General features: G+C 48.9%; 1 protein-coding gene across 1 annotated transcript; it reads left to right on the top strand.

Annotated features, from left to right (window-relative positions):
• Nucleotides 1-16,733: 16,733 nt before the first annotated feature.
• Nucleotides 16,734-18,770, top strand: LOC124647242 (ABC transporter G family member 16-like). Its single transcript, XM_047187209.1, has one exon. It carries the CDS (start codon nt 16,734-16,736, stop codon nt 18,768-18,770), a length of 2,037 nt encoding a protein of 678 aa, XP_047043165.1.
• The last annotated feature ends 6,831 nt before the right edge of the window (nt 18,771-25,601 follow it).

The following is a 25,601-nucleotide window of genomic DNA, read 5'->3' as shown; positions in this document are numbered from 1 at the left end:
GTTATTGATTACATTACGCACCATACTTAATGCAATTGTCTGTTGTTTTGCAACTTAATACTGGAAGGGGTTCGGATGATAACCTGAAGGTGGACCTTTTAGGCATAGATGCATGCTGGATAGCGGTCTATGTACTTTGTCGTAATGCCCAATTAAATCTCACAATACTCATCATATCATGTATGTGCATGGTCATGCCCTCTCTATTTGTCAATTGCCAGACTGTAATTTGTTCACCCAACATGCTATTTATCTTATGGGAGAGACACCTCTAGTGAACTGTGGACCCCGGTCCATTCTTTTATATCGAATACAAATCTGCTGCTATTGTTCTTTACTATTCTCTGCAAACAATCATCATCCACACTATACATCTAATCCTTTGTTACAGCAAGCCGGTGAGATTGACAACCTCACTGTTTCGTTGGGGCAAAGTACTTTGGTTGTGTTGTGCAGGTTCCACGTTGGCGCCGGAATCTCTGGTGTTGCGCCGCACTACATCCCGCCGCCATCAACCTTCAACGTGCTTCTTGGCTCCTCCTGGTTCGATAAACCTTGGTTTCTTTTTGAGGGAAAACTTGCCGCTGTGCGCATCACACCTTCCTCTTGGGGTTCCCAACGGACGCGTGTTGTACGCGTATCAAGCATATTTTCTGGCGCCGTTGTCGGGGAACTGAAGAAAAGTTACAGCACAAAGATTTCTAACTCCCACGTCAACTACACGCCAGCATATTTTCTGGCGCCGTTGCCGGGGAGATCAAGACACGCTGCAAGGGGAGTCTCCACAATCCAATCTCTTTACTTTGTTTTTGTCTTGCTTTATTTTATTTACTATTTTGTTTGCTGCATTATATCAAAACACAAAAAAATTAGTTGCTAGTTTTACTTTATTTACTGTCTTGTTCTCTATAACAAAAACACAAAAAAATTAGGTACATGCATTTACTTTACTTGCTTCATCATGTTTCCTCCTAAGTTTATTCTTAAAGATGTACCGGTAGGGCAAGGGTCCATCCTCGGGAAAGATAATATAGAAGATTTTTTTCACTCATATTAGTACGGTTGAAGATTTTGAAGATAGACACCTGGTAGAACTTGCTCCTACTTATGAAATTGCTGCTGCTTCTTTAGTACACATGTTAGAAGCTAGATTTGTTAACCTCAACCCCGTAATGCAGCATATGTTCCTTACACTAAGTGATATGGAAGAAGGAGAAAAGAAAGATTTTGTCCTAGAAACCCTTCTTAAAGAATTTGGTGATGTAGCAAGAGAAGCTAGAAAGGTCTTTACTAAATATAATATGCTTGGCTCTTATACAAACTTTGCTAGCACCCTTGAAAATATGGAAAAAGATAGACAAAAGTACACTAATAAAGTTAATTATGAGGGGGATATTAAAACATCGATACCTTGCAAGCTCTTGGGAATGTGCGAGGCACTAGAAAAGAATTTTGATTGGATTGTTCCTGAAGATTTGTTTGATGAGAGTAGCAAGCCTAAGGGTAATGAAAAGGGAGCCTCTGAAACTTACATAGATAAGATACAATGCATAGTTGAGAAAACTCCAAACCCCGATGTTGATACTGCGTCTCTCGACAACACTTGATATACACTTTCTGCGCCTAGCTGAAAAGCGTTAAAGAAAAGCGCTTATGGGAGACAACCCATGTTTTTACTACAGTATTTTTGTTTTATATTTGAGTCTTGGAAGTTGTTTACTACTGTAGCAACCTCTCGTTATCTTAGTTTTGTGCATTGTTGTGCCAAGTAAAGTCGTTGATAGTAAGGTTCATAATAGATTTGGATTGCTGCGCAGAAACAGATTTCTTTGCTGTCACGAATTTCGACCTGCCTCTCTGTAGGTAGCTCAGAAAAATATGCCAATTTACGTGCGTGATCCTCAGATATGTACGCAACTTCCATTAAATTTGGGCATTTTCATTTGAGCAAGTCTGGTGCCTCAATAAAATCCATCTTTACGGACTGTTCTGTTTTGACAGATTCTGCCTTTTATTTCGCATTGCCTCTTTTGCTATGGTGGATGAATTTATTTGTTCCATTAATGTCCAGTAGCTTTATGAAATGTCCAGAAGTGTTAAGAATGATTATGTCACCTCTGAACATGTTAATTTTTATTGTGCACTAACCCTCTAATGAGTTGTTTTGAGTTTGGTGTGGAGGAAGTTTTCAAGGATCAAGAGAGGAGGATGATACAATATGATCAAGGAGAGTGAAAGCTCTAAGCTTGGGGATGCCCGGTGGTTCACCCCTGCATATTTTAAGAAGACTCAAGCGTCTAAGCTTGGGGATGCCCAAGGCATCCCCTTCTTCATCGACAACATTATCGGGTTCCTCCCCGAAACTATGTTTTTATTCCATCACATCTTATGTGCTTTGCTTGGAGCGTCGGTTTGTTTTTGTTTTTGTTTTTGTTTGAATAAGATGGATCCTAGCATTCATTGTGTGGGAGAGAGACACGCTCCGCTGTTGCATATGGACAAATATGTCCTTAGGCTTTACTCATAGTATTCATGGCGAAGGTTGAATCTTCTTCGTTAAATTGTTATATGGTTGGAATTGGGAAATACTACATGTAGTAATTCTAAAATGTCTTGAATAATTTGATACTTGGCAATTGTTGTGCTCATGTTTAAGCTCTTGCATCATATACTTTGCACCTATTAATGAAGAAACACCTAGAGCTTGCTAAAATTTTGTTTGCATATTTGATCTCTCTAAAGTCTAGATAATTTCTAGTATTGAGTTTTGAACAACAAGGAAGACGGTGTAGAGTCTTATAATGTTTACAATATGTCTTTTATGTGAGTTTTGCTGCACCGGTTCATCCTTGTGTTTGTTTCAAATAACCTTGCTAGCCTAAACCTTGTATCGAGAGGGAATACTTCTCATGCATCCAAAATCCTTGAGCCAACCACTATGTCATTTGTGTCCACCATACCTACCTACTACATGGTATTTCTCCGCCATTCCAAAGTAAATTGCTTGAGTGCTACCTTTAAAATTTCCATTCTTTACCTTTGCAATATATAGCTCATGGGACAAATAGCTTAAAAACTATTGTGGTATTGAATATGTACTTATGCACTTTATCTCTTATTAAGTTGCTTGTTGTGCGATAACCATGCTCCGGGGACGCCATCAACTACTCTTTGTTGAATATCATGTGAGTTGCTATGCATGTCCGTCTTGTCTCGAAGTAAGGGAGAGTTACCACTTTAATGGTTAGAGCATGCATATTGTTAGAGAAGGACATTGGGCCGCTAACTAAAGCCATGAATCATGGTGGAAGTTTCAGTTTTGGACATATATCCTCAATCTCATATGAGAACACTAATTGTTGCTACATGCTTATGCATTAAAGAGGAGTCCATTATCTGTTGTCTATGTTGTCCCGGTATGGATGTCTAAGTTGAGAATAATCAAAAGCGAGAAATCCAAAATGCGAGCTTTCTCCTTAGACCTTTGTACGGGCGGCATGGAGGTACCCCTTTGTGACACTTGGTTAAAACATGTGTATTGCGATGATCCCGGTAATCCGAGCTAATTAGGACAAGGTGCGGGCACTATTAGTATACTATGCATGAGGCTTGCAACTTGTAAGATATAATTTACATGATACATATTCTTTATTACTACCGTTGACAAAATTGTTTCTTGTTTTCAAAATAAAAGCTCTAGCACAAATATAGCAATCAATGCTTCCCTCAGCGAAGGGCCTTTCTTTTACTTTTATGTTGAGTCAGTTCACCTATTTCTCTCCACCTCAAGAAGCAAACACTTGTGTGAACTGTGCATTGATTCCTACATACTTGCATATTGCACTTGTTATATTACTCTATGTTGACAATTATCCATGAGATATACATGTTATAAGTTGAAAGCAACCGCTGAAACTTAATCTTCTTTTGTGTTGCTTCAATACCTTTACTTTGATTTATTGCTTTATGAGTTAACTCTTATGCAAGACTTATTGATGCTTGTCTTGAAGTGCTATTCATGAAAAGTCTTTGCTTTATGATTCATTTGTTTACTCATGTCATTACCATTGTTTTGATCGCTGCATTCATTACATATGTTTACAATAGTATGATCAAGGTTATGATGGCATGTCACTCCAGAAATTATCTTTGTTATCGTTTACCTTCTCGGGACGAGCAGGAACTAAGCTTGGGGATGCTGATACGTCTCCGACGTATCGATAATTTCTTATGTTCCATGCCACATTATTGATGATATCTACATGTTTTATACACATTATATGTCGTATTTATGCATTTTCCGGCACTAACCTATTAACGAGATGCCGAAGAGCCGATTCTTGTTTTCTGCTGTTTTTGGTTTCAGAAATCCTACAAAAGAAATATTCTCGGAATTGGACGAAATCAACGCCCAGGGTCCTATTTTTGCACGAAGCTTCCAGAAGACCGATGGGGAAAGGAAGTGGGGCCACGAGGCGCCGACACAACAGGGCGGTGTGGCCTGGGCCCTGGCCGCGCGGCCCTGGTGTGTGGGGCCCTCGTGTGGCCCCCCGCGTTGCCCTTCCGCCTACTTAAAGCCTTCGTCGCGAAACCCCCAGTACCGAGAGCCACGATACGGAAAACCTTCCAGAGACGCCGCCGCCGCCAATCCCATCTCGGGGGATTCAGGAGATCGCCTCTGGCACCCTGCCGGAGAGGGGAATCATCTCCCGGAGGACTCTTCACCGCCATGGTCGCCTCCGGAGTGATGAGTGAGTACCTCACCCCTGGACTATGGGTCCATAGCAGTAGCTAGATGGTCGTCTTCTCCTCATGTGCTTCATTGTCGGATCTTGTGAGCTGCCTAACATGATCAAGATCATCTATCTGTAATTCTATATGTTGTGTTTGTCGGGATCCGATGGATAGAGAATACTATGTTATGTTGATTATCAATCTATTACCTATGTGTTGTTTATGATCTTGCATGCTCTCCGTTATTAGTAGAGGCTCTGGCCAAGTTTTTGCTCTTAACTCCAAGAGGGAGTATTTATGCTCGATAGTGGGTTCATGCCTCCATTAAATGCGGGACGATGACGGAAAGTTCTAAGGTTGTGGATGTGTTGTTGCCACTAGGGATAAAACATTGATGCTATGTCCGAGGATGTAGTTATTGATTACATTACGCACCATACTTAATGCAATTGTCTGTTGTTTTGCAACTTAATACTTGGATGGGGTTCGGATGATAACTCTGAAGGTGGACTTTTTAGGCATAGATGCATGCTGGATAGCGGTCTATGTACTTTGTCGTAATGCCCAATTAAATCTCACAATACTCATCATATCATGTATGTGCATGGTCATGCCCTCTCTATTTGTCAATTGCCCGACTGTAATTTGTTCACCCAACATGCTATTTATCTTATGGGAGAGACACCTCTAGTGAGCCGTGGACCCCGGTCCATTCTTTTATATCGAATACAAATCTGCTGCTATTGTTCTTTACTATTCTCTGCAAACAATCATCATCCACACTATACATCTAATCCTTTGTTACAGCAAGCCGGTGAGATTGACAACCTCACTGTTTCGTTGGGGCAAAGTACTTTGGTTGTGTTGTGCAGGTTCCACGTTGGCGCCGGAATCTCCGGTGTTGCGCCACACTACATCCCGCCGCCATCAACCTTCAACGTGCTTCTTGGCTCCTCCTGGTTCGATAAACCTTGGTTTCTTTCTGAGGGAAAACTTGCCGCTGTGCACATCACACCTTCCTCTTGGGGTTCCCAACGGACGCGTGATGTACGCGTATCAAGCATATTTTCTGGCGCCGTTGCCGGGGAACTGAAGAAAAGTTACAGCACAAAGATTTCTAACTCCCACGTCAACTACACGCCAGGGATTCAAAGAGAGATGAAGAGGGAATGTTGGTAGTGACAATGTGATACGTCTCCGACGTATCGATAATTTCTTATGTTCCATGCCACATTATTGATGATATCTACATGTTTTATACACATTATATGTCGTATTTATGCATTTTCCGGCACTAACCTATTAACGAGATGCCGAAGAGCCGATTCTTGTTTTCGCTGTTTTTGGTTTCATAAATCCTACAAAGGAAATATTCTCGGAATTGGACGAAATCAACGCCCGGGGTCCTATTTTTGCACGAAGCTTCCGGAAGGCCGAGGGAAAGAAAGTGGGGCCACGAGGCGCCGCCACAACAGGGAGGCGCGGCCCAGGTCTTGGCCGCGCGGCCCTGGCGTGTGGGGCCCTCGTGTGGCCCCCCGTGTTGCCCTTCCGCCTACTTAAAGCCTTCGTCGCGAAACCCCCGATCCGAGAGCCACGATACGGAAAACCTTACGGAGACGCCGCCGCCAATCCCATCTCGGGGGATTCCGGAGATCACCTCCGGCACCCTGCCGGGAGAGGGGATTCATCTCCCGGAGGACTCTTCACCGCCATGGTCGCCTCCGGAGTGATGAGTGAGTACCTCACCCCTGGACTATGGGTCCATAGCAGTAGCTAGATGGTCGTCTTCTCCTCATGTGCTTCATTGTCGGATCTTGTGAGCTGCCTAACATGATCAAGATCATCTATCTGTAATTTTATATGTTGTGTTTGTCGGGATCCGATGGATAGAGAATACTATGTTATGTTGATTATCAATCTATTACCTATGTGTTGTTTATGATCTTGCATGCTCTCCGTTATTAATAGAGGCTCTGGCCAAGTTTTTGCTCTTAACTCCAAGAGGGAGTATTTATGCTCGATAGTGGGTTCATGCCTCCATTAAATCTGGGACAGTGACAGAAAGTTCTAAGGTTGTGGATGTTCTGTTGCCACTAGGGATAAAACATTGATGCTATGTCCGAGGATGTAGTTATTGATTACATTACGCACCATACTTAATGCAATTGTCTCGTTGTTTGCAACTTAATACTGGAAGGGGTTCGGATGATAACCTGAAGGTGGACTTTTTAGGCATAGATGCATGCTTGGATAGCGGTCTATGTACTTTGTCGTAATGCCCAATTAAATCTCACAATATTCATCATATCATGTATGTGCATTGTCATGCCCTCTCTATTTGTCAATTGCCCGACTGTAATTTGTTCACCCAACATGCTATTTATCTTATGGGAGAGACACCTCTAGTGAACTGTGGACCCCGGTCCATTCTTTTACATCTGAAATAAAATCTACTTCAATACTTGTTTTACTGTTCTCTGCAAACAATCATCATCCACACTATACATCTAATCCTTTGTTACAGCAAGCCGGTGAGATTGACAACCTCATTGTTTCGTTGGGGCAAAGTAATTTGGTTGTGTTGTGCAGGTTCCACGTTGGCGCCGGAATCCCTGGTGTTGCGCCGCACTACATCCCGCCGCCATCAACCTTCAACGTGCTTCTTGACTCCTACTGGTTCGATTAAACCTTGGTTTCTTACTGAGGGAAACTTGCTGCTGTGCGCATCACACCTTCCTCTTGGGGTTCCCAACGGACGTGTCAACTACACTTGGCAATTGTTGTGCTCATGTTTAAGCTCTTTCATCATATACTTTGCACCCATTAATGAAGAAACACCTAGAGCTTGCTAAATTTGGTTTGCATATTTGGTCTCTCTAAAGTCTAGATAATTTCTAGTATTGAGTTTTGAACAACAAGGAAGACGGTCTATAGTATTATAATGTTTACAATATGTCTTTTATGTGAGTTTTGCTGCACCGGTTCATCCTTGTGTTTGTTTCAAATAACCTTGCTAGCCTAAACCTTGTATCGAGAGGGAATACTTCTCATGCATCCAAAATCCTTGAGCCAACTACTATGCCATTTGTGTCCACCATATCTACCTACTACATGGTATTTCTCCGCCATTCCAAAGTAAATTGCTTGAGTTCTACCTTTAAAATTTCCATTCTCTACCTTTACAATATATAGCTCATGGGACAAATAGCCTAAAAACTATTGTGGTATTGAATATGTACTTATGCACTTTATCTCTTATTAAGTTGCTTGTTGTGCGATAACCATGTTTTACGGGGACGCCATCAACTACTCCTTGTTGAATATCATGTGAGTTGCTATGCATGTCCGTCTTGTCCGAAGTAAGGGAGATCTACCACTTTAATGGTTAGAGCATGCATATTGTTAGAGAAGAACATTGGGCCGCTAACTAAAGCCATGAATCATGGTGGAAGTTTCAGTGTTGGACACATATCCTCAATCTCATATGAGAACACTAATTGTTGCTACATGCTTATGCATTAAAGAGGAGTCCATTATCTGTTGTCCATGTTGTCCCGGTATGGATGTCTAAGTTGAGAATAATCAAAAGGCGAGAAATCCAAAATGCGAGCTTTCTCCTTAGACCTTTGTACAGGCGGCATGGAGGTACCCCTTTGTGACACTTGGTTAAAACATGTGTATTGCGATGAGCCCGGTAGTCCAAGCTAATTAGGACAAGGTGCGGGCACTATTAGTATACTATGCATGAGGCTTGCAACTTGTAAGATATAATTTACATGATACATATGCTTTATTACTACCGTTGACAAAATTGTTTCTTGTTTTCAAAATAAAAGCTCTAGCACAAATATAGCAATCGATGCTTTCCTCTGCGAAGGACCTTTCTTTTACTTTTATGTTGAGTCAGTTCACCTATTTCTCTCCACCTCAAGAAGCAAACACTTGTGTGAACTGTGCATTGATTCCTACATACTTGCATATTGCACTTGTTATATTACTCTATGTTGACAATTATCCATGAGATATACATGTTATAAGTTGAAAGCAACCGCTGAAACTTAATCTTCCTTTGTGTTGCTTCAATACCTTTATTTTGATTTATTGCTTTATGAGTTAACTCTTATGCAAGACTTATTGATGCTTGTCTTTAAGTACTATTCATGAAAAGTCTTTGCTTTATGATTCATTTGTTTACTCATGTCATTACCATTGTTTTGATCGCTGCATTCATTACATATGTTTACAATAGTATGATCAAGGTTATGATGGCATGTCACTCCGGAAATTATCTTTGTTATCGTTTACCTGCTCGGGACGAGCAGAGAACTAAGCTTGGGGATGCTGATACGTCTCCGACGTATCGATAATTTCTTATGTTCCATGCCACATTATTGATGATATCTACATGTTTTATACACATTATATGTCGTATTTATGCATTTTCCGGCACTAACCTATTAACGAGATGCCGAAGAGCCGATTCTTGTTTTCTGCTGTTTTTGGTTTCAGAAATCCTACAAAGGAAATATTCTCGGAATTGGACGAAATCAACGCCCAGGGTCCTATTTTTGCACGAAGCTTCCAGAAGACCGAGGGGGAAAGGAAGTGGGGCCACGAGGCGCCGCCACAACAGGGCGGCGCGGCCTGGTTCTTGGCCGCGCGGCCCTGGCGTGTGGGGCCCTCGTGTGGCCCCCCGCATTGCCCTTCCGCCTACTTAAAGCCTTCGTCGCGAAACCCCCAGTACCGAGAGCCATGATACGGAAAACCTTACAGAGACGCCGCCGCCGCCAATCCCATCTCGGGGGATTCTGGAGATCACCTCCGGCACCCTGCCGGAGAGGGGATTCATCTCCCGGAGGACTCTTCACCGCCATGGTCGCCTCCGGAGTGATGAGTGAGTAGTTCACCCCTGGACTATGGGTCCATAGCAGTAGCTAGATGGTTGTCTTCTCCTCATGTGCTTCATTGTCGGATCTTGTGAGCTGCCTAACATGATCAAGATCATCTATCTGTAATTCTATATGTTGTGTTTGTCGGGATCCGATGGATAGAGAATACTATGTTATGTTGATTATCAATCTATTACCTATGTGTTGTTTATGATCTTGCATGCTCTCCGTTATTAGTAGAGGCTCTGGCCAAGTTTTTGCTCTTAACTCCAAGAGGGAGTATTTATGCTCGATAGTGGGTTCATGCCTCCATTAAATCTGGGACAGTGACAGAAAGTTCTAAGGTTGTGGATGTGCTGTTGCCACTAGGGATAAAACATTGATGCTATGTCCGAGGATGTAGTTATTGATTACATTACGCACCATACTTAATGCAATTGTCTGTTGTTTGCAACTTAATACTCGAAGGGGTTCGGATGATAACCTCGAAGGTGGACTTTTTAGGCATAGATGCATGTCTGGATAGCGGTCTATGTACTTTGTCGTAATGCCCAATTAAATCTCACAATATTCATCATATCATGTATGTGCATTGTCATGCCCTCTCTATTTGTCAATTGCCCGACCGTAATTTGTTCACCCAACATGCTATTTATCTTATGGGAGAGACACCTCTAGTGAACTGTGGACCCCGGTCCATTCTTTTACATCTGAAATACAATCTACTGCAATACTTGTTTTACTGTTCTCTGCAAACAATCATCATCCACACTATACATCTAATCTTTTGTTACAACAAGCCGGTGAGATTGACAACCTCACTGTTTCGTTGGGGCAAAGTACTTTGGTTGTGTTGTGCAGGTTCCACATTGGCGCCGGAATCCCTGGTGTTGCGCCGCACTACATCCCGCCGCCATCAACCTTCAACGTGCTTCTTGACTCCTACTGGTTCGATTAAACCTTGGTTTCTTACTGAGGGAAACTTGCTGCTGTGCGCATCACACCTTCCTCTTGGGGTTCCCAACGGACGTGTCAACTACACGCATCACAATGGCGGCCACTTCCTTTGAGCTTTCTTCTTCTTCATCACTAGAACTTTCAACTTCATCGGAAGAATATTCTTCCTTAGTCACTAGCACAATCCTTGAGGGCATCTTGCCCTTCTTGCTCTTGTTATAGAATTTCTTGTTGGGGGACTTTGAATCTTTGCCCTTTGAGTCTTTGCTCTTGTCCTTGGGAATGAGCCTTCCACCATTAGTTTCCCTATGCTCATAGGGGCATTGAGCGATGAAATGGCGCTTGTCACCACAATTGTAGCAAGATCTTGTTTTTGGGCCCAAGCTTGTGAATCCACTTGAGTTGTTTCTCTTGATGTTGTCTTCCTTGGCCTTGGACGGATCAACCCAAAAGGATTTTGCATGGAATGCCATGTGATCATTGTAGTGGAGTTCCAAGTCTTCCGGATAGGACATACTCCAAGATGTCCTATATGGTTCTTGAGGGTTCACTTCTTCTACGGAATTGACCGTCAAGGCAAGATTGTTCCCTCTTGTCATTCCAATGGCACGATTGCGAGAATCATGAGAGTTTTGCTCGAGCACCTTGAGAGCTTGCATCTTGTGCACCGCTTGTTGAGAGGTGAGAGAGGAAAATCATTCTCTCCCAACAAGAGTCTTGACGTCAATGGGTTCAAACAGCATCATGCAATCGATGTACTTATCTTTGATCCAAGAGTCATTGATGTGGGTGGCACCCACATTCCGGAAAGCATTGGCAACGGTGAGAAGTCTTCCATACATGACTTCATGATCTTCATCCGGTAGCCTTATGAATCCTTCGGCTTGATTCCGAAGAGAATTGTACTTGTTCCTTCTCATGCTATCACTTCCAATGCAACTAGCGGCCAAACCATCCCAAGCTTCCTTGGCGGTGGTGAAATTCCGAACACGAGACAATTCCTTTGTCCCCACACTAGTTTGCATCATGTGCAAAGCAGTGTCATTGAGTTGACTATCAACCGCTTCTCTTCTAGTCAACTTGTCGGGGTTGTAGGGCTTGAAGCCTTCCACGATGATTCTCCAAAGTTCATTGGAGGCACTACGAACATGAGAACGAAACTCAAATTGCCATGTATCGAAATCTTTAACATTAAACTTAGGTGGGTCACCCCGAATGTTTATATGAGGATGGGGAACCGGTATATCGGGAGATAGGAAAGGCGGAGCCACTCGATTGTATCTCTCACTTCCACTAGTTCCCCTAGGAGATGCAATGGGAGTTTTGATAGTGGTTAAGTTATCACCATTCAAGGTTTTGGTAGAGGAGGGTAATGCCGAAGCATCTCCCTGTTCTAACCCACCCTTGTCCTTTACCTCTACGGTGGGAGCCATGGGAGGGACCGGAGTCAAAAGCTCGGAAATCATTTTTCTCATGCTTTCCATTTGAGCTTCCATGGAGGACCTCAAGGATGTTTCCAACGACTTGAGATCATCCATGGAGACCATCTTGGCGGCCCCATCCACAGGCTCGTCGTCCGGCATACTCTTAGGCGGTTAAGCCCGAAATAAGAGCCGGGGCTCTGATACCAATTGAAAGGATCATACGTCGCACCTAGAGGGGGGGGGGTGAATAGGTGCTAACCAATTTTTAGTTCTTTTTCAATTTAGGTTTGACACAAAGGTAAATTCTCTAGCTAAGTGAATTTACCTATATGACAAGGTTAACTACTAAGCAAGATATAGCTATGCAATATATATGAGATAGAATAGGATAGAGGTAACCGAGAGTGGAGCACGCGGAGACACGGAAATGATTCCCGTAGTTCCCTTCCTTTGCAAGAAGGTACGTCTACGTTTGGAGATGTGTGGTTGCTACGAAAGCCAAACCAACAGCCACGAAGGCTTCACTCAGATCTCCTGTGAGCAACGGCACGAAGGCCTAGCCCACTTCCACTAAGGGATTTCCTCGAGGCGGAAACCGGGCCTTTACAAGGTTCTTGGGGAACACATCCACAACCAAATTGGAGGCTCCCAAATCTGTAACAACACAACAATCAACAACAATACATCAACAACAATCAACTAGGGATCCAAAGAGGAACACTAGCAAGAGGGCCCTCAAGCATATGAGGGTGAAATGTAAATCGCTTCGGTGAGGATGTAGATCGGTGTCTTCTCCTTTGAATCTCCAAAGATCAAGAGCTTTGGTTGGGTGAGGGAGGAGATCTTGCTAATCTTGAGTTCTTGAGGTGGCTCTAATGGTGGTGAGGCTTGGCAGAATTTTTCCAATGATTGAGCAAAGAGGAAGGTAGAAGAAGAGGGTATAAATACCCCCTCCCAAAATCCAGCCGTTGGTGACTTTCGAGGGCCGGATAATCCGGCCTGAGTTGGGGCCGGATAATCCCCCCCCCCCCCAAAAAAAAAAAAAACTCCGGCCCTGGAGAAAAATCGGCCAAATGTCCGGCCAAATGTCCGGCCTGATGCCAGGGATGTACTGAGCCGCGTCGCCTCTGGTCCTTAGCCAAAATTTGGGGGCCGGATATTTTGCAAATATCCGGCCCGGATTATCCGGCCTGGTGAAACTTTTCCAGCTTCCTTTTGACTCGTTTTTCCACACAAGTCACTCATATACATGTATCTATATAATCCCTGCACCACTTCATCAAACATTAGTGTATCACATATATTGACATCAAACACACAAAACATATTGTGAGAGATGTTCTTTCAATCTCCCCCTTTTTGGAGGCTCGCCAGAGGTGTGCCAGGTGGACAAAGTGGTCCAAATCATGGTAGGCGCGACACACTTGAAAGGACACGGATGTCGCCTAGAGGGGGGTGAATAGGCGGTTTAAAACTTTTACGAGATGGGCTTAACAAATGCGGAATAAAACTCTCGTTTACTTTGTAAAGCCGAAAGCCTATATACTATGGTTCACCTATGTGCACCAAGAACTTATGCTAAGCAATACAAGCAACTATGTGATAGTAAGATATATAATTTCAAGCACGATGGCTATCACAAAGTAAAGTGCATAAGTAAAGAGCTCGGGTATAAAGATAACCAAGGCATACGGGAGACGATGATTTATCCCGAAGTTCACACTCTTGCAAGTGCTAATCTCCGTTGGAGAGGTGCGGTGGCTTAGCTCCCCTGAACGCCACAAAAGGCCTCACCTTGAGGTGTGGTTGCTCGACGCACACCAACGCCAAAAATGCCTCACCCCAAGATGCGGGAGTCACACCACACAACGAGCTCCACGAAGGCGCCTCACCTTATTCTCCGGTGACCCTCGCCACAAAGGCCTAGGTCACGGTTCCACTAAGGGATTTCCTTCGAGGCGGAAACCGGGTCTTACACAAAGCTTGGGGCACGCATCCACAACTTAATTGGAGGCTCCCAAGAAATCGCCACAACGGTCTCAAATCCGTCTAGGGTTCCAAGAACCCAAGAGTAACAACTTTCTTGCTTTCACCTCCACGAATCACCGTGGAGAGCTCAACCCGATGCAGCAAATGCAACGGAAAGAACACCACAAAGATGCTCAAGTCCTTCTCTCTCAAATTCCAACAAAGCTACAAAAGCTATTAGGGTAATAAGAGAGGAAGAACAAAGTAATTCACAAAGAACACCAAGACCAAGATCTAGAGAGTTCCACTCACAAAGAGATGGATTTGATTGGTAGAAATGTAGATCTAGATCTCCTCTTCCTTTTCCCTCAAAAGGATCCAAGAATCATTGGAGGAGTAGAGGGATATGGCAAGCTCTCAAGGTCAACAATGGTGGAGAGCAAACGGAGGAAGAAGAAATGGGGAGAAAGAGGAGGAAGAAGGCCTTAAATACGGGTCTCAGATTTCTGCCCGTTGGGGCCAAAACCGCGACAGGCCGGCAGTGCCGACCTGGTGCCACCGGCAGTGCCGGGGTGCTCTCGGCGGCATTTCCGCCCCCCTGTTTTTACCCAAACACCCGATGCGAAAACCTTAAGAACTTTTGCATCCGGACTCCGATTTCGATGATCTTGGGCTCGTTGAGATCACAACAACAAGCTCTACAACAATATGCATAGACACATCATACTCCAGCAAAGGAGTATATAAACAAATGAATACAGGTTGTTTACCTGTCTATAACAGACAAATCGGTAAAACGTCCAATATGGAAAATGCAACAACTAGAGTTAGGAAACTTGGATTTAGGTGAAACCAATTTTGTTGACAAGAGCTACCCCACAAATAGAGAAAAACTTCATAAAAAGTGGGGTATATTTTTCTATGTATTTTAGAGGTGCAACACCTCAAGAGAGAAACCGAGAAAATCACCAAACTCGATAACGCAACAAGTGATCTATGCGAAATCCATTTTCGATGAACAAGAGCTTGTCATGAGAATAAGCACAAGCTCTAAAACACCATATGGGTAAGATCCAAATAACAACCAAGAAATATGATGCAAGGATGCAAAGGTTTGAGCTCTCTCCGAACGATACGATCGAGTTACTCACTGGAGATCCCTCTTGATAGTATGGCAACTAAACTATAAACCGGTCTCCAACTACACCATGAGACCAGTGAGAAAGAAACCCTATCAAGAGCAAACCATAACCTTGCGCATTCCACTTGAGCTTGATGATGACGGTCTTGACCGCAACAAGATGGAACCCCTTTCTTGATTGTGCTTGCTTGATGAAGTCATGCGAAATGCTCCCCCATACTCCACTATGGGAGATCTTCTTCTTCGGCGCATCTTCACATATCCATGATCACCATATGGATGGCAATGTTCAAGCATATGATCTCTTCGAGTTGGCTCATCTTGAACTTGAATTCATTTCTTCATTCTTCATCATGTTGATGTCTTGAAGTAACTTGAGGGCTCACTTCATCTTCATCTTCAAGACATACTTGACACTTGATATCTTTCATCAATTTCTTATTATTGCAACCTTGAAGCCAACATATGGTTCAAGCATTGCCTATGGACAACTCCTACAAATATAACTCAATGCAAACATTAGTCCATAGGGATTGTCATTAATTACCAAACCCACACATGGGGGCTCCATGCACTTTCAACACCGCCGGTGGATATGTTGGTGGCTAAAGACGATGACGATGATGCATGTGGGCGTCAGACGATGTAGTTCGAGCTTTCGCCGACGTCACTCGAGGCAAAACCCTAGTTCTTGTTTCTGAGTCGGGCATTGGTGGCGCTTAGCATTGTTTTCCTTCCTGAGGGCAACGTGTGGGACTTGGATCTAATTTGTGAGACCCGTGCAAATGGTGGTGTTCGAGAATGTGGAGCAGCATGCCATCTACTGCATCATTGATGATGGGTCTTGGCAGCGTGGCGCAACGGGGTCTCAACGGCAAATGCGTATGGGCGAGCGCGGGGAAGAGGAGATATCTCGCGCCATGGCGGCATCGACGACACATCGCAAGATGGCGAATATGAATTTTGGAGAGTGCACACGCTCGAGGCGGCTCTCTAGATTTGGATTCTTGTGGCATGGAAAAAGATCTCGTTTGTCCTCTAACGTTGTGCTAGTTGGTGGTGTATCACCTTGTTTGGCGTATTCGATATGTATGTTCCTTGTAAGGCTTTTGCCGGTCTTTTTAAAAAAGAAAAATCCTAATCAGCAGGGCGATTTAGGGAGCGGACCATCCGCAAGTTGCCACGTGGCAACGTCAGGGACGAAAGCTGCCATCCTATTATCCTAGCCGTGAAGTGTAAAATCTGACGGCCTAGCACTGGCGTATAAAAAGAAAGTTGATATCACGCAAAGGAAAAATAGAAAGTTGATATTATTCACGTCGCTTAGTTGAAAAAAAAAAAGGTGTGGCCGGTTGTGACTCTTGTACCACTGGCGTATTACAGAGCTGGACTCAGCAGACTTCTTACCTGAGTCGAGGCTGATTAGCTCTCCTACTTGGAACCAGTTAACAACTCTGGGACTATAAGTAGGTAGCGATCACCAATATTCCCGAGTTTCAGACCAAACACCAGACAAAGCCACGCCCTAGCACCTACGGATCGGCAGTCGATCGATCGACGGATCGAGCTCTTGTTGTCGTCCAAGAGCTAGCTAGCATCGATCGCCGTCGTCGCGACACCATGGCCACCTCCGGCCACATCGTCGTCGACGTCGGCACGGACGAGGACGCGTCGGCGGGGCAACCGCCCGTCGCGCCGGTGCCGTACCTCCTCTCCTTCGCGGACCTGTCCTACACCGTCAACACGAACAACGGTAGCTGGCTGACGAGCTGGATGCCGTCCCGCACCCCGGCAACCACCAGGGCGCTGCTGGGCGGCGTCTCCGGCGAGGCGCGGGAGGGCGAGCTGTTCGCGGTGATGGGCGCCAGCGGATCCGGCAAGTCGACGCTCGTGGACGCGCTCGCCGGCCGGATCGCGCGTGAAAGCCTCCACGGCAGCGTCACGCTCAACGGGGAAACCCTCCACGGCCGCCGCCTCCGCACCATCTCGGCCTACGTGATGCAGGACGACCTGCTGTACCCGATGCTCACTGTGCGGGAGACGCTGATGTTCGCCGCCGAGTTCCGCCTCCCCCGCGCGCTCTCCCCGGCCAGAAAGCGCGAGCGCGTCGACACGCTCATCGGCCAGCTCGGCCTAACCAACGCCGCCGACACCGTCATCGGCGACGAGGGCCACCGCGGGGTCTCCGGAGGCGAACGGCGCCGGGTCTCCATCGGTACGGACATCATCCACGACCCGATCCTGCTCTTCCTCGACGAGCCCACCTCCGGGCTCGACTCGGCGAGCGCGTTCATGGTGGTGCAGGTGCTCCGCGACATCGCGCGCAGCGGCAGCGTCGTCGTCATGACCATCCACCAGCCCAGCGCGCGCATCCTCGGCATCCTTGGCCGCCTCCTCTTGCTATCGCGCGGCCGCACCGTGTACGCCGGCACGCCTGCCGGTCTCATGCCCTTCTTCTCTGACTTCGGCAGGCCCATCCCGCACAACGAGAACCCGGCCGAGTTCGCGCTCGACACCATCAAAGAGCTCGAGGGCCAGGCACCCGACGGCACAGCGCCGCTCGCTGACTTCAACGCCAGGTGGCAGGCAGAACACAGGGTCATGGAGGATGTCAAAACGATGCCTCTGGAGCTCGCCATCGCCGACAGCGTGCATCGAGGGAAGCTGGTGGCCGGGAGTGAGACGTCGGGGACGTCTTCCTCGTCGGTGCCGACGTTCGCGAACCCGATGAGGGTGGAGGTGTGGGTGCTGATAAAGCGCTCCTTCACCAACACGAGGCGCATGCCGGAGCTCTTCGGGATGCGCCTGGGCACGATCATGCTGACGGGCTTCATCCTGGCCACCATCTTCCTGCGCCTCGACGACACGCCCAAGGGCGTCCAGGAGCGGCTCGGCTTCTTCGCCATGGGCATGTCCACCATGTTCTACGTCTGCGCCGACGCGCTGCCGGTGTTCGTCCAGGAGCGCCACATCTACCTCCGCGAGACGGCGCACAACGCCTACCGCCGCATCTCCTACGTGATATCCAACGCCGTCGTGTCGTTCCCGCCGCTGGTCATCCTGTCCCTGGCGTTCGCCGTCACCACCTTCTTCGCCGTGGGCCTGGCCGGCGGCGCCTCCTCGTTCTTCTTCTTCGTGCTCATCATCCTCGCCTCCCTCTGGGCGGGCAGCGGCTTCGTCACCTTCCTCTCGGCGGTGGTGCCGCACGTCATGCTGGGCTACACGGTGGTGGTGGCCATCCTCGCCTACTTCCTCCTCTTCTCCGGCTTCTTCATCAACCGCGACAGGATCCCCGCCTACTGGATTTGGTTCCACTACATGTCGCTCGTCAAGTACCCCTACCAGGCCGTGCTGCAGAACGAGTTCGGCGACGCCACGCGCTGCTTCGCGCGCGGGATCGAGATGTTCGACGCCACGCCCATCGCCGGCATGACGGAGGCCGTCAAGCTCAGGGTGCTCGACGCCATCGGCAACACACTCGGAACCAGCATGACGGCGACCACCTGCGTCGTCACCGGCGCCGACGTGCTCGCGCAGCAGGCCGTCACCGACCTAGGCAAGTGGATGTGCCTTCTCGTCACCGCCGCCTTCGGCTTCTTCTTCAGGGCTCTCTTCTACGTCGTCCTGCTACTCGGAAGCAAGAACAAGCGGAGGTAGTAGAACCATCGGCCGACAAATACGCATCAATGAGATCGCTCGAGAGAGGAAATTAATCATCAAGTATAGTATAATTTTGCTTCGTGCAGATAGCCAGGGAAAGAAATCATCAAAGAAGTTCATATGTTCTTCACTGAATTTTGCTTAGTGCAGAGATTATAGCACACGACATATACTGGTTGATTTATTCAGAGTTTACAGAGAAGGCGATTTATTCAGAGTTTACAGAGAAGAAGATTTATTCAGAGCTGTGTTCGATCTTCAGGTGCTTTTACTCACGGGATCCATGGTCAGAGTGAGACAGAGACAGGTGTCCGAAGAGCTTATTTTCTCAATGTAGAATGGCATGTCTGCAAGTTTCAGACACTCCAACTCAATTGAACAATTCGAAATTTCTAATGACCTTAGCCTTTTTTAGCATTGTGTTCGTTGTTTTGTTATACTTGCTGTTGCAGTGTCTTAACTACCCTAGCTTGTAACAATTTCCAGACAACCTCCTCTCTTTTGGACAATCTTCAATCTTTTGTTAGGGGAAGGCAAGAAACGTGAAACTGTGTGCCATCAAATTAGGCACACCCAACTTCCGGAATTAATCTTACCACACATTATAAACCTTTCTCAACCAGAAGATTCATATCACAAGTAAAGATTTGTTAATATCTGATACAGTATATTTGTGTAGAGTAATGCCATAGTTTTCATGAATATAAAGAACATGATATTTGTAGACACGATTTTCCTTGTCATGATTTCTAGCTATCCCTGACACCTCCAAATCAGATCCGCGCTGACGAAGCGATGTGATGCCAACCAATGATGTCTTGTCATCACTAACAGGTATAAATAGAAAAAACACGTCAGTGATGTGTCATCCGTTACTGATGAGGTGTAGTAGTGGGTCATGCTGTGGATCCATGTAATTTCCAAGGTATATTTTCCACCCTTAATTATTTTTGTTACTAGCTAGCCAACATCTGAACAACGCTGTAAAATTATTTTTCATGAGGAAATGATGAGGCTGCTTAGTGTTTAGGCATCGGACACGCTGGTTCTGCACTTCTGCACCGTGAAATCAGATTATTCGTAACAGTCGAGTCTTTATTTCTCTGCTGTTGTTTTAATGTCGCAAACTTGCCCTCAATTGAGCATTTTCTTGGAGTATTTCTTCCGTTTATATGAATAAAGCGCACAAGCATTTTAAGATAAACTTTGACTGATTTTTTTTCTGAAAGGATGCCTACTTGGCGCTTTATTTAGAAGATAATAACTATTCTTGGTCTCTTCAATGACAACAACGACTATGAAATCTAGAGGATTGCCATCCCAAAAATGATTATTCTTCGTCTCAATGCAAACCGAGGATTACCATCCGAAAATAACTTTTCTTCGTCTCATAAGCAACCTTCGCTAAATTATGCGCCACCACATTTGCCTCTCTTCAACAATGTTGGAAAGCCACCATGTCCATCGAGCTCGCCTTTTGGAAACAATCAGCTAAGATGGTTGTGTAAGGGATCCATACTCCAGTAGTTCCATTGCAAGCCTGAATAAGCTCCAACTGCGGTACCATTGTTGCGCAAGTGTGTGTTAGTATTCTTCGATGTCATCCTCTTCTATAGTGCTACTTATGAAGCTCATTTGGTACATCTCAAATTAATATTGCAGTTGTTAGATGAAAATAAGTGGAAATTCAAGCTGTCTAAATGTGAGTTTGCTCATACAAGTGTGCATTATTTAAGCCATGTGATTTCCGCTGCAGGAGTTGCTACCGGGTTCTCCCTTTTTCAGTCTCAACAACAACAACAAGAGAAGTTTGAGGACTGTGAAATGAGCTCTCGCGACGCGATAGGCGACGCGGGGGCCCCGTCGGCCTCCACCGCGGCGGCCGCCGGCCAGAGCCCAGACTCCTCCACCGCTCAGCTTAGCGCCTCCACACCACGTCCCCCTCCGGCCGCTCCTGTCCCTGGCGGCTGCAACCCGGAAGGCGCCCTCTCAGAGGGTGGCGACGGTGGGCCTCCGGCGGTCTCCGCCATCCGCTGCAGCTTTGGTCCAGGTAAGCCTTTCCAGGACTACGTCCTCTCCCATTTCGCAGCCATGGTTCCCTTCTCCTCGCTACGCCCATGGGTGTCTGGCGAGCTCTGGGTTTCCGTTCCTTTCCCCTCCCCGTGTTTCTCCACGACCTCCATGGAGAGCATCCTTTCCTTCTTCCTCTGCGACGACGGTGTCCGCCTACCGGTGACAGAAGTCTCCCCCGGTGTTTTCCACGCCGTCGTTGCTGCGCCGGCGGTGGCCGCCTTCGTGGTGCGTTCGGGAGCCAAGCACTGCGCCCGTTTCGAGCTTGGTTTCCATGGCTCCCTCTCCGCCGCCGTTTCCGCCGTCTCCTCTTCGCCGCGGGTCCCACCCACCTCTGTGCCACGTCGTAAGAGACAACGTCGCCCAAAACCCGCTTGGTCACGCGTTCCCGCCTCAGCTAGGGTTGGGTGGGAAGGTTTAATTCCGCTCCCCTGCTCCTTTTCCCGGAAGCCTTTAGAGCCAACGCTCGCCGTCGCGTCAGGCGTCCCCTCCCCGTTGAGGGAAGACGCGTCCGCCACTGCTCCCCTACCGCTCTGCGGCGCCTCCACGTCTGAGCCTGCCCTCCTCGAGCCCTCCACCCCCCTTTCTCCGGCTGCTCCCCATGCCGGAAGCTTCAATGCGCTGCCAGCTACCCCTCGTCGACGCTCCTACTTGGACGCGCTCCGTTCCCCGCCCCTCCCAAACCCTAAGACGCCCGCAGCCCCTTTCAAAAACCTCCACCTTAGTCTGGACGGCTGCTTCCGCTGCCTTTCCTCTCTCCACCAGGTTCGTGACTGCCGTGACCCCATTCGCTGCCGTGGCTGCGGTCGCTCCGGCCACCGCCTTCGCGAGTGCACCATGCCTTTCCCTCAGCCCACCTTCGTGCCCACTGCCACCACGCCTCGCGCCGCCTCCAGGACTACTGCCCCACCGCGCCGCGCCACTCCTTACCCATCTGCGCTGCTCTCCCCGCTCTCGCCGTCTTCTGGCGTTCGCCGGGCTCGCTCCTCCTCTCCGCCCAGGCGCATGGGATCCCTTTTCGAGGTGGGCGAGTCCAGCTCCGCCAACATCCCTTCTGTGGAGCGTATCGTTGCCATGGTAGAGCCGCTGCCTGCTCGTGCTGCCTCTCCGCCGCCCCTCGCGGACGACGAGGAGGAAGTCGAGTCTGGTGCCTCTTCCAATGGTTCTGATGCGGCCCCGGACGAGGTGTTCATGCCTCCTGGCGACATGGCCGCTGCCCGTTGCATGGCGGTCGCCTACGTGGACGACCTCCCACCCTTTTTCTCCCCTGGGTCTGCTATCGCCGAAGCTATCTTCTCCAAGCTCCCTGGCCTGCAGGTGGTGCTCGTCCCTTCCTCTCTGGGCGACATGTACGTCCGTTTCTTGTCGGAGGAGGACCGTGAGCTGGCAGTTCTGCACCAACCTTTCCACCTGGAAGGGGCCACCATTCGCCTTGTGCGCGAGGAAGAAGCTGATCGTGTCCCTTGTGACATGCAGTGGGTGGCCCTAGTCCTGGCTCGGAGAGTCCCGGTTGAGCATGTTAGCCCACTTGGCGTCGCCGCCTCCTTCAGCAGCTTCGGCACCACCTTGGAGGTGGACACCATTTGCCTCTCTGGCGACGATCTCGCCGTGGTTCGTGCGGTTGTGCTGCTCAAGCATGCCCAGCATGTTCCGGAGGAGGTCCTCCTCACTCGCAAGCCTTGGGGCTCGCGCCTCATCACCATTCGCAAGGTGCGGGTCTGGCGCGCGGCGGACTCCTACGATGCTGATGGGGAGTACATTCCTTTCTTCAGCCCTCCCCGCCGCCCCACCTGCGCCACCGGCCTGGTCGCGCTCCGCTCGCGCCCCCGCGTCTCCCACCCGCCCCTGATGCTGGCCACCTCGACGACATCGACGAGCATGCTCCGGGCGCGCGCAGTGCGGCGGGCCTTGCTCATGACGCGCTGCTGGCGATCCTGGACAGCGTCGCCTCCTCTCCGGGCCGTGGTGACATCTCTCCGTCCTCTACCTCGCTGTCCTCGCTAACCATCTCTTGGTGCAGTGGGGTTGGCTCGGTGGATGGCTCCTCCTCTCTCGGCTCGGCCCTCCTTGGCCGCCACTCGGAGGCACAGCGTGGTGATCACTGAGCTCGACGACCCCGGGCTCGCTGTCCCCGTGGCGGCGGCGCCCCCTCCGGTGGTGACCAAACGCAGCCCTCGTCTGGCCTTGAAGGAGTCCCAGCTCTACGAGCCTGTTGCGGTTCGGGCCATGAAGATCCGTGGCCTCCGCGATGCGCTCGGCGGGTGCACCGCTGCCCTTCAGAAGCAGGTCAAGAAACATGCCGCCCTGGCGTCTTACGCCAAGCCGCTGCGCAAGCGGGCGGTGGCAGCTCTGGCTGGTTCAATCTGTGCTTCCTCCAGCTCGGTGACCAACGGTGCCAATGCGTGATCGGCTTTGCCGTTGCCACTTGGGATGTCGCGTGCGTGCTCCCCTCTGTACCCCCCTGTGTTTCTTAGTCTTTCTGTCCGCCGTGTTCGTCATCTACCCCTCCCTCTGTAACCTCTCTGGTGCTTCTAGTGGTCATGATTAGTGGGTTTCGTGATGTTACTGTCGAATCGTGGAACACGCAGGGTCTTGGTTGTCAAAAAAAACGGCCGGTCGTGCGAGATGCGATTTCTTCTTCTGCCCCTTCCATTATATGCATCCAGGAGACCAAACTCGCCTCGATCGACCGCTTCTCCGCCGCCTCCTTCCTCCCCTCCCACCTCTCTGATTTTGCTACGGTTGACGCCATTGGCAGCTCCGGTGGCATTCTCACTGCCTGGGATCCACGGCTCTATGATTTAGTTTCCACTCGGAGAGATCGTTTTTCCCTTACTGTCAAACTTTCTTCCACCCTCTGCGATCTAGCTTTTGCGGTCACCAACGTTTATGCGCCGGCAGACCACTCCCTCTCCTCGCTGTTCCTTGAGGAACTTGAATCTCTTGGGCCGTTCTTCCCCCTGCCCTGGCTTATCGTCGGCGATTTCAATCTGATACGGGATCCTTCCGACAAGAATAATGCCAATTTCGATGTCAACCTTGCTGCTGCTTTTAACGACACGATTAGATCTCTTGCCCTCTTCGAGCTTCCCCTTCTCGACAGGCTCTACACCTGGTCTAACAAAAGGGCCTCGCCGGTGTTGGCCCGCTTGGACCGTGCCCTGTTCAACCAGGAGTGGAACCTAGCCCTACCCAATTCCTCCCTCTCCTCGCTCCCTCGCCCCACATCCGATCATGTTCCCATCCTCGTTACCGCTTCCACGAAAATCACGCGTCCTTCGTGCTTCCGGTTCGAAAACGCCTGGCTCCTAAACCCTCTTTTCCTTCCTTCCACCCTGCCTGCCTGGACCAATGTTGCTGTGGTGTCGGATGCTGCTGGTGACCTTGCCGCTCGCCTCAAAGCTTTCCGCAACGCCGCCAAGGTCCGGAAACGCTCCCACCTCTACAACCCCAAATACCAAAACAACTCGCTCTTTCTTGATTGACTTGCTTGACCTGTTCGAGGAAGGCCGTCCTCTTTCGGAAGACGAGCTCTCGCTGCGTGTGCTTTGCGGAGTCTACCTTGGAGCGCTCGGTCCTCGAGCGTGCTGCTCACTGGAAGCAGCGCAGGAAATTCCGTGCTGTTGTTGAGGGAGATGAAAATTCTCGCTTCTTCCACGCTCGTGCCTCGCAGAGGCTGCGGCGGAACACGATCCGCTCCCTCTTCGTCGATGGCGCCGCCTTGGTTACGCACGACGCCAAGGCCGCTGCCCTCCACTCCTTCTTCCGCGATCTGCTCGGCCGCTCCGTCGACTCTTCCTCGACCTTGGACATCTCTACCGAGGTTGCCCTCGGGTCAACGGTGATGACCTGGTTGGGCCCTTCACGAGCCAGGAGGTGGAGGCGGCCCTCCTGTCGCTGGACCGAAGCAGTGCGCCGGGGCCTGATGGGCTTGGGCCCAGCTTCTACAAGGCCTCTTGGGCCACGGTCGGCCCATGTGTGCTTCGGCTTTTCAAGCGTTTCCACTCCCGCGCGCTGGATTTGGAGAGGATCAACAGATCCCACGTCGTCCTCCTTCCCAAAACGCAGGGGCAGCTGTCGACGAGCTCCTTCCGCCCGGTTTCTCTTCAGAACTGCAGTGTCAAGATGCTCTGCAAGGCGCTCACCGTCCGCCTCCAGCATCAAATCGGGCAGCTCATCGACGTCGATCAGACTGGCTTCCTCAACGGGCGGAGCATTGCGGAGAACTTCGTTTTTGCCACCGAGCTGGTACAGACGTGTTTTCGCCGGCGCGCTCCGTGCGTCGTGCTCAAACTCGACTTCGCCAAGGCCTTCGACTCGGTGAGCTGGACCAGCCTGCGGACCGTGATGCTCGCCCGCGGGTTCCCGGAGCTGTGGTGTGATTGGATGGACCTGCTTCTCTCGTCCTCGCGCTCGGCCATCCTCCTCAACGGCATCCCCGGGAAGTGGATCAAGATCATGCGTGGCCTGCGGCAGGGGGATCCTTTGTCCCCCTACCTGTTCCTGCTGATGGCTGACGTCCTTCAACGGCTTGTGCGCCGTGACGACACCCTGCAACACCCCTTGGTTGATGGCATGCCCTGCCCCGTCCTCCAGTACGCGGATGACACGCTCATTATCCTCCGCGCGGACGGTGCCGCGGCGCGCCGCCTCAAGCTCATCCTCGACCAGTTTGGCGATGCGACCGGGCTCAAGATCAACTACCACAAGAGCACGCTGGTTCCCATGCACACTGACGGTGCGGTGCTCGCGGAGATC

Source organism: Lolium rigidum, chromosome 4, assembly GCF_022539505.1.
Source record: "Lolium rigidum isolate FL_2022 chromosome 4, APGP_CSIRO_Lrig_0.1, whole genome shotgun sequence".
NCBI lineage: Eukaryota > Viridiplantae > Streptophyta > Magnoliopsida > Poales > Poaceae > Lolium > Lolium rigidum.
The sequence above is the reverse complement of the archived record's forward strand: the minus strand, read 5'-3'. Positions and strand labels throughout refer to the sequence as shown.

Excerpts from the sequence above, each read along its gene's own strand:
- LOC124647242 (XM_047187209.1), top strand. The coding sequence starts at position 16,734 with ATGGCCACCTCCGGCCACATCGTCGTCGACGTCGGCACGGACGAGGAC.